Source organism: Arachis hypogaea, chromosome 10 (assembly GCF_003086295.3).
Source record: "Arachis hypogaea cultivar Tifrunner chromosome 10, arahy.Tifrunner.gnm2.J5K5, whole genome shotgun sequence".
Taxonomy (NCBI): Eukaryota; Viridiplantae; Streptophyta; class Magnoliopsida; order Fabales; family Fabaceae; genus Arachis; species Arachis hypogaea.
The window spans coordinates 39,525,194-39,539,057 of record NC_092045.1 but is presented as its reverse complement, the minus strand read 5'-3'; the positions used below and the strand labels follow the sequence as shown (position 1 = coordinate 39,539,057).

Sequence of the window (13,864 nt, the reverse complement as noted above, 5' to 3'; positions counted from 1 at the left end):
AACGTGTGCCTGACAACCACCTCCGTTCTACATTAGATTAAGTAGTTATCTCTTGGATTCTTTAATTGGAATCTTCGTGGTATAAGCTAGAATTGATGGCGGCATTCAAGAGAATCCGGAAGGTCTAAACCTTGTCTGTGGTATTCTGAGTAGGATTCAATGATTGAATGACTGTGACGTGCTTCAAACTCCTAGCAGGCGGGGCGTTAGTAACAGACGCAAAAGAATCACTGGATTCTATTCCGGCCTGACCGAGAACCGACAGATGAATTCCGCGTGCTGTGACAGAGCATATGCAATCGTTTTCACTGAGAGGATGGGAGGTAGCCATTGACAACGGTGAAACCCTACATACAGCTTGCCATGGAAGGAGACTTGCGTGTTTGAAGAAGAAGACAGTAGGAAAGCAGAGATTCAGAAGATGGAGCATCTCCAAACCTCAACCTATTCTCCATTACTGCAAAACAAGTAATCATTTCATGTTCTTTTGTCTTTCACAATCAATCCTGATAATTTCTGATATCCTGACTAAGATTTACAAGATAACCATAGCTTGCTCCAAGCCAACAATCTCCGTGGGATCGACCCTTGCTCACGCAAGGTATTACTTGGACGACCCAGTGCACTTGCTGGTTAGTTGTGCGGGATTGCAAAAGTGTGATTGCAATTTCGTGCACCATTGATAAACGATTTGCTCGGTGGCTTTTGGATTGTAAAATTCCATTTAATGTTGTGATGTTGCCATATTTTCAAGATATGCTTGATGGTGTTGCTGGTATTAGACCTGGTTACAAGGGGCCTTCTTATGATAAGTTAAGGGTTCATTTGTTGGCTGATCTTAAAAGAGAAAGCAAATGCTAGTTGATAGTTATAGGAGTGCATGGAAGGAAATTGGATGTACCCTCATGGCTGACGGTTGGACAGATCAAAGATAAAGAATATTAATCAATTTCTTGGTGTATTGTTCTAAAGGTTTGTGCTTCGTGAAATCAGTAGATGCTTCCCATGGTAAAAAATGATTCACACTTGTGTAATTTGTTTTCTGAGGTAATTGAATGGATTGGCCCAAATAATATTGTGCATGTTGTGACTGACAATGCGGCCAATTATGTTGCTGCTGGTAGGCTTATCAATAGAAAATATGATAATATCTATTGGTCACCATGTGCTGCTCATTGCCTTAATCTTATTTTAAAAGATATAAGCAGCATGGCACATATTTCTAACCTTGCAACACGTGCTTCAAAGATCACAGTATTTGTGTACAATCATACGATTTTCTTATCTTGGCAAAGACAAAGACCTCATTAGAGAGAAATTGTACGTCCTAGTGCAACCCGGTTTGCAACTGTGTTTATTACATTGAAGAGCATCTTTGACCGTAAAAAGGAGTTGCAACAATTAGTTGTAAATTCAATTTTCACTGATCACAAATTAGGAAGGAGTGCTACTGGTAGAGCTGTGAGTGCTATATTTTGGACTGCAAATTTTAAGACGATTGCTTTACTGTATGTAAACTTGTGGTCCCTCTGATTTACTTGCTGAGGGTTGTTGATGCTGATGACAAACCATCTTTGGGATGTGTTTATGAAGGAATGCTAAGGGCAGAAGATTCAATTAAGGAGATGTTTAGGCAATCCAAGACTGCATATCAGCCGTACACAGATATTATCAACTCAAGATGGGACAAGCATTTGAAGAAAGATCTTCATGCGGCAGCTTACTTCCTGAATCCTAAATTCTTTTTTAATGAAAATTATAAAGAAGCACCTGATGTTATGCGAGATTTGCTTGATCTTGTTACCTTGTATTGCAAGTGTAACAATTTGGATTCAGTTCAGGCAATGAAGGAAATACATTTATATAGAGATCGGAAGGAAAGTTTTGATAGACAAGAAGTTATTCCAGCTGCATCTGAACTTAAGCCTGGTAAGAATATGGCTGAATATTTGTTTAATTAATAGTAACTTGTTTTATGCTCCTATATTCTTAATTGATATCTTGTAATATGTTATGGTTTTATAATTGGTAGATGAATGGTGGAGGTTATTCGGAGGCTCTGCTCTATGTCTACAAAAGATAGCTGTTCGCATTCTTAGCCAAGCATCTGCTTCTTCTGGGTGTGAGAGAAATTGGAGCCTTTTTGACCAGATTCATACAAAAAGAAGAAATAGATTGGAGCATGATAGACTGAATGACATTGTTTATGTTACCTATAATTTGCGTCTTAAATCCAGGTAATATATGTTTCATGAAAAACTATATTGTTTCATTTGTAATCTTTATCATAACAAATTTGTAAATTATTAAATCTTCATATATTGTATTTAACTTTTTAGGAAGGAAAAAGAAAAAAGAAAGCAAAAGACACAATATGATCCAATTGATTATGAAAGTATCAGTCAAGTTGACTTTTGGGTGACTGAAGAGGTTGTAGAGAAAGAGCCTGATCTTCCTAGTAATGTGGATGACTTATTGCGTGAGTATAGTATATTTAGTTTCTAATGATTTATTAGAATGTTGTTAGTTTATAATATAATGATAACATGTTTATTTTATTAGGTGAAATTGATGCTGATTTATATCAAAGTGGCGGTGGTAGTAGTGGTCTTTATGCTGCATCTCTTGATTCTTCTGCTGATCAGGGTGGGAATGAAGGTGAAGATCATCCCACCGAAGCAGATTTGCAACAAGTTCTTGCGGATTTTGATGATTGATAAACCATGATGTTGGGATTTAATATTTAGATATGCTTTTATTACTATTTAACTTTTGACTTTGGATTTTGATAAGATCATATGTATTTGGGATTTAATATTTAGATATTTTAAGATTTATATCAGACTATAATTATATTTTAGGATGTGTATTTATAATTTATTTATTATTCTACTCTAAAACGGTTTTTTCGGTTGAACCACCAGTTGAACCGATTAGACCAGTGAACCAGTGACTAGAGCGGTTTAATGACCGGTCCAATTTTCTGAACCTTGGTATAATGAGAACAGTAATACGTACTTCAACTTAAGAACACAAAATGAATCTACTAAATAAACAAAAGTATGACTATGGGTGTTTTGTCGATCAAAATTAGAAAGAAAAAAGTGAGAAAACTTGACGATTAGTGAATAGTATCTTCAATGATCTTTGATGTTTTCTTCCTGTGTTTCTTGATGAAGATTTCGAACTTAGTTAGAAATTTCCTTAACTTTTTGCGACGATTTTGAGAGATTTTGAGTGTCGTTTGAATTTTGAGTGGTGCGATTTTGATCGAGGAAGAAGAACCGTTTTTTATAATGATGTTTGCGCTATTCAACAGTTGGAAAGTGCATCTTTACATGAACTAATCTGATGTTGGTTGTTGTTGAGTTTGAACCAATTTGTTTGCCAAAAAGACTTGTATGTGCAGCAGGTCTAATAAATTATTTAGCTTTATCATTTAGTAGTAATAGTAATTAATAAATTTGAGGAAAAAAGTTTTGAATTTGTGCCACTAAAATTAAAAGAGGATTTTTATTTTTTAGTTTTTTTAAAATTATTGAGCTTTGTTATTTAAAATGTAATGGTAACAAATAAATTTAGCTTGATCACCTGGCCAAAGTCGTGAATAAATTAATTTCAATGTAGGTTTTTTTTTTTCAATGTAGGTTCACTTAATTATATTACACATGGAGTCGAATTTGAGTTGAGTTTGTTACGAGGGTAGAATAATTTTATACTTCTAAAAATGATTTAGAAAAAATAATATTTTAAAATGATAGGGTTTGCTAATAAAAAACATTTTGTGCATTTATGTTTTAAAACTATTTAATTAATATGTACTATATACCAATTAATTACGGTGGGATTAATTACCGACTTAAATAATTTTGACGAGCTGCACAAATCAAAATGAAAAGTAATTAACCTGGATTGATACGTACGCATGCGCAATCCACGAACTCTTATCTCTTCCCTTCCGTTTCATGCACAAAAATAAAAGAATACAATTTATATATTTAAAAACGATTATCTAATTGTTTATTTTTAATTTATTTATTAGATATATTTACTAAGGATTCTCTCAAAAATAAAGTTATAATATATATTGAAATGGAATATTTCTAATTATTATATGATTTCATTTTTTAAAAAAAGAATATTATTTATGTAATTTTTTAATTATATTTTTTATAGTTATATGAAATTAATTATTTTAATATTTTTATTAGATATATTAATTATTTTCATATATTTATAGTATCATTTATTAAATATGTTTAATCTTAATTATTAAAACTAATTTGATGACTATAAATACATTTTCATATTTTTATATATAAGAATGTTTTTCTCATGTGATATGTATATATATATATTCATATTCATATATATAGGTATATATTCTTACATAAATTGTGCTCGTCTATGGCTCTATTATATTTTATAATATTGTTTTTTTTTATAAGACATAAAAACGTAGCACATCAAGTAACATTAAATGGTACATTAATATGAAAAGTGGTGCATATCATAAAACTATTGCATATCATGCGCAGCCTAATAAGCTAAGCTAGTTTGAGGCCAATCATGTAGCCGTCCAATAAATGCATGAAAACGTACCGACACATTATTGTTCTGCTCTTTTCCTCGCATCCTCCATCAGATCACTTTTTTCTGGCATCTTGTTAACTTATTATTATTGTTATGTTACAGATAACTCCAGCATTATTATTCACCTATTTCAATTGTTGGTTTAAATAAGTCTAAAATCCCTACTTGCCAAAAGGCATGCCTGCTTAATGGGTGTAAGTAGTTAAATTCAATCTTGATTATATCATATTGGATATTATATCTGACAAATAATTAGATTTAATTAAGTTATATTTTTTCTAACTAGTTTAGATATCGAATTTAAATTCGTGAAATCAGAACCAACTCTATTATCTAATCTAATATATTATATAAAAAGAAATATATATATAATTTTTACTGATGTTTATTTTACTTCAATTATCATTTTTTTTCACCTCTTTAATATAATTTGTTTTAATATTACATGTTTTTTTCTATTTTTACCAATTTGTTTATAAACTTAATTCTAATCAGGTACCCGATTAATTATTCAAATCAACGTAACATGAATTAAAGGTTTTTTTATATAAAATAAACATTGGAAAAACATTAATTCTCGAAATACGCATGGCTTAAATTAATAACTGAAATACGCATGGCCAACTCAACCTCGCCGGCCACGAAATGGAGTTCCATACCAAATCGCAAGTGGCGCCCACGAAATGCAAGAAAGAGCAGCAGGCTTTTGCATTTTGTGGCTGGCGGAAAGGAGATGAGGCACATCAATGACGGCGCCCACGAAATGGCTGAACTCAAGTCCACCGCCCACGAATTGGGCCATTTAGCATGCGGCGGCCACGAGTTGGGCCAATTAGCAAGCGGCGGCCACGAATTGGGTTTCTCGTTTCTGGCGCCCACGAATTGGGTGGTCAAAACGGCAGCAGCACCAAGCTCACATGCATTGGCTGTGTTGGGTGGCAGGGGACAGCTGGAAAGGGAGCCACGATTGGTATAAAAGGGGGTGGGGATAGCTTTCATACACGGTTAACTTTGAAGGTGGGGTAGAAAATAAAAAAGTGGGCAGGCAAGGTAAATGAAAGCTGAGAGTAGGTGAGGTTTTGGTTGTGAGTTTTATAATAAAAAAAATTAAGTTAATATGAGTGGGGTGAACGTGGAGGAGAACTTGAACCGGCTGGACGAACATCATATAGCGGCAAATTTATTCCAAAAGGTCTGTTTATGCCAGTAATCCGATTGCTATTGTTAGGGACTATTAGTAATATTTTTTTTGTTATTAACCTCTTTTTTAGAGTATTTCTAAGTGTTGTATTTCTTGGCTTCTTATGTTGTAGCCCACACGTGTTCTTACTTCTCATGGCACGCTCGTTGATGTTTTCACGTTAGAGCCTGGGAATCCAACCATGGAAATTAGGCGGGAGAGGCTTGACCCTTATTTGAGACGTACCGGATTTTATCATGCCTCTTTGATCAAGCACTTCGAGTACGACAATCCACTTATTAGTGCCTTTGTGGAACGGTGGCATCCGGAGACGCATACGTTTCATCTGCCTTGGGGTGAGTGTACCATAACTCTAGAGGATGTAGCCATGTAGCTAGGTTTACCTGTTGATGGTCAGCCTGTTAGTGGTACATTGAGGTCATGGAGTAAGTTTCATCAGAGAGATATTTGGGAATGGTGTCATGAACTTCTAGGTGAGGTTCCCCCCGGCCACGTAGGGACAACGAAGTACAACATCAAGTTGAAGTGGCTCAGAACTCGTCTTCAGCAGATGCCGCTAGACTTATATGATAATGGTCTCATGCAGTATGCACGTTCTTACATACTTTACTTGTTGGGAGGCGTGCTTCTCCCTGACAAGGCCAACAACACAGTCCATGTTCGATATCTGCCTTTACTGGCTGACTTTGATGCCATAGGTACGTACAGTTGGGGTAGTGATGTCCTCTGTTGGTTATATCGTTCTATGTGCCTCGCAACAGATTACAGTGTTGAGGGTATGGCCGGGTGTCATACCTTGCTCATGTCGTGGATATACTATAGATTACCGTTCTGGGCCCCGGATGTGACAACAGCATTCAGTTTTCCTTTAGCCACGAGGTATCTTTTTTAGTCTTCACAGTTAGTGATTTTTATCAAGTATCCTTTCATGTTGGAAATGCCTTTTTTTATATTAACTTTGTTGTTCCCTAACAGGTGGGCAGGAAAAAAAGGAAAGAATGACTATGCTGAGCAGCGCCTACCTAGGCACCGTCTACGCTTGGATAATCTGCAAGTGGACGAGGTAGGTGCCCGTTGTTATTAATATGTAATCAATACCAGCCTATGTGACTGTAGTGATGGCGTTCCTTTTTCTTTTCAGTTTCTTTGGCAACCGTACATGGACCCCCGGATTCTATCTAGAGTTCCCGCAGAATTCGTCGGCCACCCACATGGAGATTTCTATAGTGCCTTGTGCCTCTAATATTTTTCAGGTGGATTGAGATCCTAAATGTTGACCGTGTGTTGCGACAGTTTGGGGGAAAGCAAGGACCTCCGAACCCGCCGCTTAATATTGATACGTTCCATCGACAATCAGCCCGTAATGATGACGGTTGGTCGCCGGTTCAACTATCCGAATGGTTTGAGGTATGGGGCAAACGGCGCACGGATGCATACCGGCTGCGGATTGATCGTCCAGATACGTTGCGTCCCAGCCATGATTACTATAGGTGGTACTCTGAGAGAACCAGGAGGTTTCTGTCCACCCCTGATGCATTGCATGACCCGTGTGGTGACGTTGTCCCCGCAGATGCGCCGGCAGAGTACGGAAGAGGCCCTGTGATTAATTTGCCTCTCGCAGAGGCAGAGTTGATGGTCATGGTGACCATGGGGACGATGAGCAACAGTTGCCAGAACAAGACCGACCCAGTTTTAAGCCATACATCGAACACCATATTCCCCGAGAGGCTCCTCCAGTCGCAGGGGACTACTACTGCCCGAAACCTGTTGGACCTGCAGCACCCCCCATCCTTCTTCCATTCAGCAGTTTATGCCATATCAGAGTAGCTACGAGGTCGGTGGTTCATCCCAGGGAGGTACGCAGGACTTGATTGATTCTATGGATAGAGTTGGGTGGACAAATTTCTCTTCATTATTCGATGGGTTGGACCATTTGATTCCTCAGCAGTCATCCCCACACACACCCACAGATCTTGCACTCGCCCTGCCTCGCTCCGACACGTACACGTAGCCTGCCTATGCGGGGATGAGATCCGCTTCTCTTGGTGACACAGCCGGTTCTGCACTTCGACCATATGACGCCATGCAGATGCCTGGCCGACGTCTTTCTTACACAGGGGCTGATGGTACACCAGACGAGGTTGAGGGACCAGCTGCTCGTCCCCGCCGAGAGACTCGAGCCCCTTCGTGTGGCACCGGCGGCAGATTGGGTCACAAGCACCCTTAGTTTTATGCTAGTTTGTGTTACTTGTTTGTTTTACTATTTAGTATTGTTGTCAGTTATTCCTAGGATTTTACATATGCTGTTTCGTATGTTATTTAAGGTTTATGTCCTATAGTGTTACTTGTTTGTAGTGGATGTGCTATTTCGCTACTTTTAGCTACTATGGATTTACGTTATGTCTTCCTTGTACACACGATTAATATTAGTAATTATATCCTTGCATGTTATTATCGTTAAACCAAAACGAGAATGTAAATGTGAAAGAAACAACAGCATGAAGGGGTTTAAATAACAATAGACCAAACATTGGGGTCTTTTGCAGTACAGCGAAACAGAAACACACAATAAAAAATATATTAGATTTCATTTGTTGAAACTTATGTGGCAGAAGCATGCGGACAATGTCGCCTGGTATGTCCTGGTTGCCTGCATAGGCCACACCTCTTCCCTGGTCCTGGCTCAACCTCATCCATTTCATTCCGAATCCTAGTAGATACCGGACAGCCTTCCATTGTACGTCGTAGGAGGGGGTTGGGCCGGATATGTTGTCCATCTGTAGGGGGCCACATCTCCTCATCGGGCATGGGCTGAAATTCCATTTGATAGACCCGAAACACGCTCTCAACGCGGTACACTAAATCGACGTACTCTTGCCAGTCTAATCTCGCATATGCACACGCTGCCAGAGCATGTGCACAAGGATAATGCAACACCTGGAAGTAACCACAATCACATCTGCGGTCACGGAGATTAACTCGAAACCGTGACTGCACTCCAGCAGCAGCTATCTCGTCGACTGTGAATATAGTGGTAGCTCTATCGTATGACGTCACCAACATCTGGGGAATCCCCTCACGATTCGCAAGTATGGCTTTCTGCAAGAACTGTGAGAACACCTGACCACGTGCAATTTGCGCTTGTGCTTGCCGACCCTTCATGACGAATAACTCATTCAGGCGATGGTAAGTGGACTTCACAATTGCACAAACTGGTAGATTTCTAGTGCCCTTGAGGACAGAGTTGACACACTCAGAGAGATTCGTCGTCATGTGACCGTATCGTCGGCCCTCATCTAGGTGTTGTAGCCATTTCGGTGGCTCTAGCCCTCGGATCTACTCCATCATCTATGGAGATGTTATCGGATCCTCGCTACTGATTAGCTCCAGGTAGGACCGCGACTACTCTTGCGTCTTCGAATATGCCGCATTAACAAGGCGTCTCTTGGCTTCCTTACTCTTGAAACTGGTGGCAAAGTTGGAGGCAATATGTCGTACACAGTACACATTGTGTTCCCAGCCACACCCGTCACGTTCCAATGCGGCCTTTATTGCCGCATGCCTGTCGGATATAAGCAGAACTCCCGGCCAAGTTGCGACATGCCTCCTCAAATTGGTTAGGAAGAAGTACCATGAATCTGTGTTCTCTCTTTCGACAAGTGCAAAAGCGACGGGTAGAATGTTATTATTCCCGTCCTGTGCAATGCCCATGAGAAGGGTGCCTACGTACTTACCATACAGGTGTGTTCCGTCCACTGAGACCAGCGACTTACAGTGCCTGAAAGCTTCAATACAGGAAGGGAATGACCAGAAAACCTGGTGAAACATGACACAACCACGGTCTAGTGTGTTCCCGACATAGTACAGCCGGGTTTGGAGGTCAACAATTGTCCCTAGTGCAAAAATGATTACTTAGCAAAACATGTAAACGAAATAACAGAAATTAAATATCAAATACCTTTCCATAATAAAATATATGTAATACCTGGGACGAATGCTTGTAGAGCATTGAGGTATCTATGCAGCTGGTCATACGATTCGTCCCAATCACCATAGATCCTTGCGATTGCTTTCTGCTTCGCGTGCCACACCTTCTTGTAAGACACCTTGTAACCGTACGCTGACTCAACTAATCCTTGCAACACCTTTACACAAATCGTCGCATCAGCATGCACCATGGAAAGTATGTGCTGGCAGATGACGTTGCTATCGAGTTGAGCGTGGTCTTGAGACATTGTACTTGCCAAGCAACTGTGAGGCCCTTCGTACTTTCGGATTTCCCAAAATCTACAGGACATTGTCTTTGCAACCCGTACCATCCAACGACATTGATCCCCGAAATGCTTGCATCGACAGACATACCTACTTTGGTCTGACTCTACAACCTTATATTCTGCACTCCTACGGATGTTGTAGTTTTTAACTGCTAGCATTGCTGTCTCGCGGTTAAGAAATTTCAACCCAATCTTGAGCTCCATCTCCCCTGACAAAGGGTAGCTGCTCGGTCTTTCCTCTGCGTTAGTCGAATGCATTGCTCCCAGATTTAAGGATAGGTAGTGTGCCGGTGTGGAGGAAGATACACCACCACCTTCAGGTTCGACTCGTGTTGGAGGAACAGCATCGCCATGCAGAGGCTGAGTCTCTGGAACTACTTCTGGATCATCACCGCTGAAATCTTCAATCTCATCCTCGTCAGACGTATATACATTAGCAGCCTCTGAAACCCTATCGACCCCAAGATGTGTAAAAGAGGCGGGGCGTGCTTCACGAATAGATACATTTTGTACCTGCGGAACGAATGCATTGAAGCTTGGACTTGGGGCCCTACTGGTATCCCGAACCAAACCAAAATCATCCGCTGGTCGATTTCTGACACCCTCCACGTTATTCGAACTGGACGAGCTTCCACCAATGTCTTGAAGATTCAGACAAAGCTCCAACGAATAGATGCTTCCTATGCTTCGATGATAAGAAAACATCATCGACACATGCTGATCAGCTTTTATTTGCATTTTCTGATACGAAAACGAGTTGGCCACTGCAACCGGTATTCTGTAGGTCAGCTTCGTAATTTCCTTTTTTCCAACCATTTCGGTATGCATCAGAATCAGATTCTTCAAATCTTGCAACGATGTTTGTGGTGGAATCATTATCCACAATGGATCGTCGCAAACGAATGTAATACCTTCAGCTGTAAGAGAAATTTCTCCATTAGGATATATAATCATGTAAACATTCTCCGCAGCCATACAAATAGCAGACCAATATTACTACCTGGAAATTTTAAAGAAAGAATGAGGGTGCAGAGGTTGGGGGCTAGTTTGGAGTGTGAGAAGAGAGTGATAATGGTTCCTTTCGCCGTTGATCCACGAGCATTTATATAGAAAAATTACGGAACCAATTTGTGGCCGGTACACCTGAGGTGCACCAATTCGTGCCCGCCCCCCTTGGAATGTCCATTTCGTGGGTGCCAGCCACAAGATGGCTGCTCCCCCATTTCGTGCCCGACACAGCTGATATGGACCATACTTCAGTTTCTTCATTTCGTGGGCGCTACTTGCGATTTGGTATGGAACTCCATTTCGTGCCCGGCGAGGTTGAGTTGGCCATGCATATTTCAGTCATTAATTTAAGTCATGCGTATTTCTGGAATTAATGTTTTTCTAATGTTTATTTATATAAAAAAGCCATGAATTAAATTGGTTTGGGTCTAATAAAAAAATACATTAACCCGATCCAACTTAAACCGATCAAATTTAATCGATTCAGTTTTCAAGTTCACCAAGACCGACTCAACTTGACCCGTTTACACATCTACCTGCATGCTTTCAAGTTTTAAACACTTAAAACTTAAATGATATTATTATACATAGGTTAACAGGTGGAGTCTGTTGTTTGTAGCTACGGTGGTTAAACAATATTAATAATATGTTTTAAGTGTTATTAAAATTAAAATTTATATTTTTTCACATTTTAGTAATTTATTTTATTTTTATTTTTTAAATTAAAAAGAGTTATTTTAATTTTAGCAATAATTTTTAAGTGTTGATAAAATCGTATAACTATCGTAAACATCGTAATTATAAACACCATAGCATACATTCTTATGTGTATTGTATTTTCTTAATTTATTGTATTTATTAAGAGAGTTTAATTTAAATTTATATTTAAAATATAAGAGTATTAAATACCATATAATATATCAGGGAGGTTTATTTAGAGAATACTTAAGTAGAATAAGCTCGTGTCTCCTCAATCATCAAGTGTGGAGAGTTTGATATTCTGATTGTAAATAGACAAAATAAAACGAACAAAATTTGCATATATTTTTATAAATGAAGAGATATATGTGCATTATTGTTTAATCATAGATAAGACCAGGATAGTAATTTATAAAATGGGTCCTATATATATATATATACAGCTAACTAGGGCTTCCACCTTGAAGTAATAAAGTCCTAAAAAGCTTTACAAAAGTTGATGTAATTCTCCCATAGTTATAATATAATATATATAGTTACGTGTAATACTTTATTGAGACTTAGCCAAAACCATATATTAGAGAGAACTACATGCATGAGCTCTTCTAATAAGTAGCAGATGAGTTGATCATAGCCAAATGAAGCATCATCGGCTTTTGAAGATTGGCAATGTAATTAACTGATCCTACATTATTATATTGGGGAAATAGCTTAAACAATGTGGTTAATTTAGTACCAGTATTAGTGAATTGTACTTTATGATCGTTTGTGGTAGAAAAGAAAAATACAGAAAAAGTAGGGTTTAATTTTTAAAAACTTCGTTTACAAATAAAAAAATATTACAATTTTATTCTTTGTTCTTGCCCTTTTTTTTTCGTTTTACGAATTCCTAAATGTAGAAACGCTAACCAAACAGCAAGGTTGGACACATGAGGCGAGCACCAGCAATTTTGGAAAAAATTTAGATATATGAAGCATAAAAATATAATATTTCATGTAAGAAAATAAGTTCGATCAGGGAGTTAATTTTTTTTTCAATTAATAACAATTAAATATGATTTTTCAACCAGCTTTAGATTATTTAGTATAGGAGAATTCATCATGGTTCGGATAATCTGAATATTCATTCAAAATTGATTCGATCCAATTATATGGGTATTGGATTTGATGGCTAATTGGATATAATTGGATCAGACCCAATCAAATCTGATCCAAATTGGTTTTAAAATTGCGATACCTAAACCAATTCAATTACCCAATTAGTTTAATATTAATTAAAAAAATAAAATCTAATAATACATATACAAAATTATCCTTTAATTCTAAAATTTTTTAAATTATGATAGTTATTTAACTTTGAATTATTATTATTATTATTATTAGAGTAATCTTTTTTTCAAGTTTTTTTAATTTTATTTTTAATCGAATACTCAATTATTCGAATCGATCCAACTTAGATTTAATCAGTTTGGATTAGTTTGGTCCATTCCCTAGAAATAACATATTTGAACCAACTTTAATTGATTAAAATTTAATCAGTTAGGTTCTCATTTGTCTTTAAACTTGAACCAACCCAATATGTAAACACTCCTAATTTAAGTATTTTTTTTATTGAGTTAAACATCTTGTTAATTGCTATTATGAATTATAATAATGAATGAAAATTAAAACTCACGGATACCGCTAAATGTACTAAATCGTTCAAATAATACTACAGTGAGTAGATATTATTCTCACAAGAATTAAAATATTAAGCAAGCAAATATTATATTAAATACTTAATTAGATTAAAATAACCTAGATTGATGATGACAGAACTTGTATCTTACTTGAAAGCTTGAGTGCTTGAGTGCTTGAAAGACAGTGACGGTGAGAATCAAGGGTTTCAAAAATGTTTATGCTCTTAAGGAAAATCAAATATTGTTTACTTATTTTAAAGTATGCAAAGATTTTTCATGACAAATATTTAATAATTGATTTCGAATTCTTTAGTTCCTCCGTTTCTCTTTAATCAATTAGTTGCCAGTTAATTAATTAAAGAGTTTAAGCACAAAAACTGATTTAGTTTCTAATAAGATTTAAAAGTAGT

The 13,864-nt window shown here is 37.4% G+C and overlaps 2 protein-coding genes across 2 annotated transcripts; one reads left to right on the top strand and one right to left on the bottom strand.

The window, feature by feature from the left end:
* The first annotated feature begins 1,005 nt into the window (after positions 1 to 1,005).
* On the top strand, positions 1,006 to 2,717 carry LOC112717515 (uncharacterized). Its single transcript, XM_025769523.3, has 6 exons — positions 1,006 to 1,254; positions 1,369 to 1,453; positions 1,495 to 1,929; positions 2,033 to 2,237; positions 2,340 to 2,479; positions 2,563 to 2,717. Exons 1-6 carry the CDS (start codon positions 1,006 to 1,008, stop codon positions 2,715 to 2,717), a joined length of 1,269 nt encoding a protein of 422 aa, XP_025625308.3.
* A 5,678-nt stretch (positions 2,718 to 8,395) lies between these two features.
* On the bottom strand, positions 8,396 to 9,067 carry LOC114924535 (uncharacterized). Its single transcript, XM_029289388.1, has one exon. The coding sequence runs from the start codon at positions 9,065 to 9,067 to the stop codon at positions 8,396 to 8,398; it is 672 nt and encodes a 223-aa protein (XP_029145221.1).
* Between the last annotated feature and the right edge of the window lie 4,797 nt (positions 9,068 to 13,864).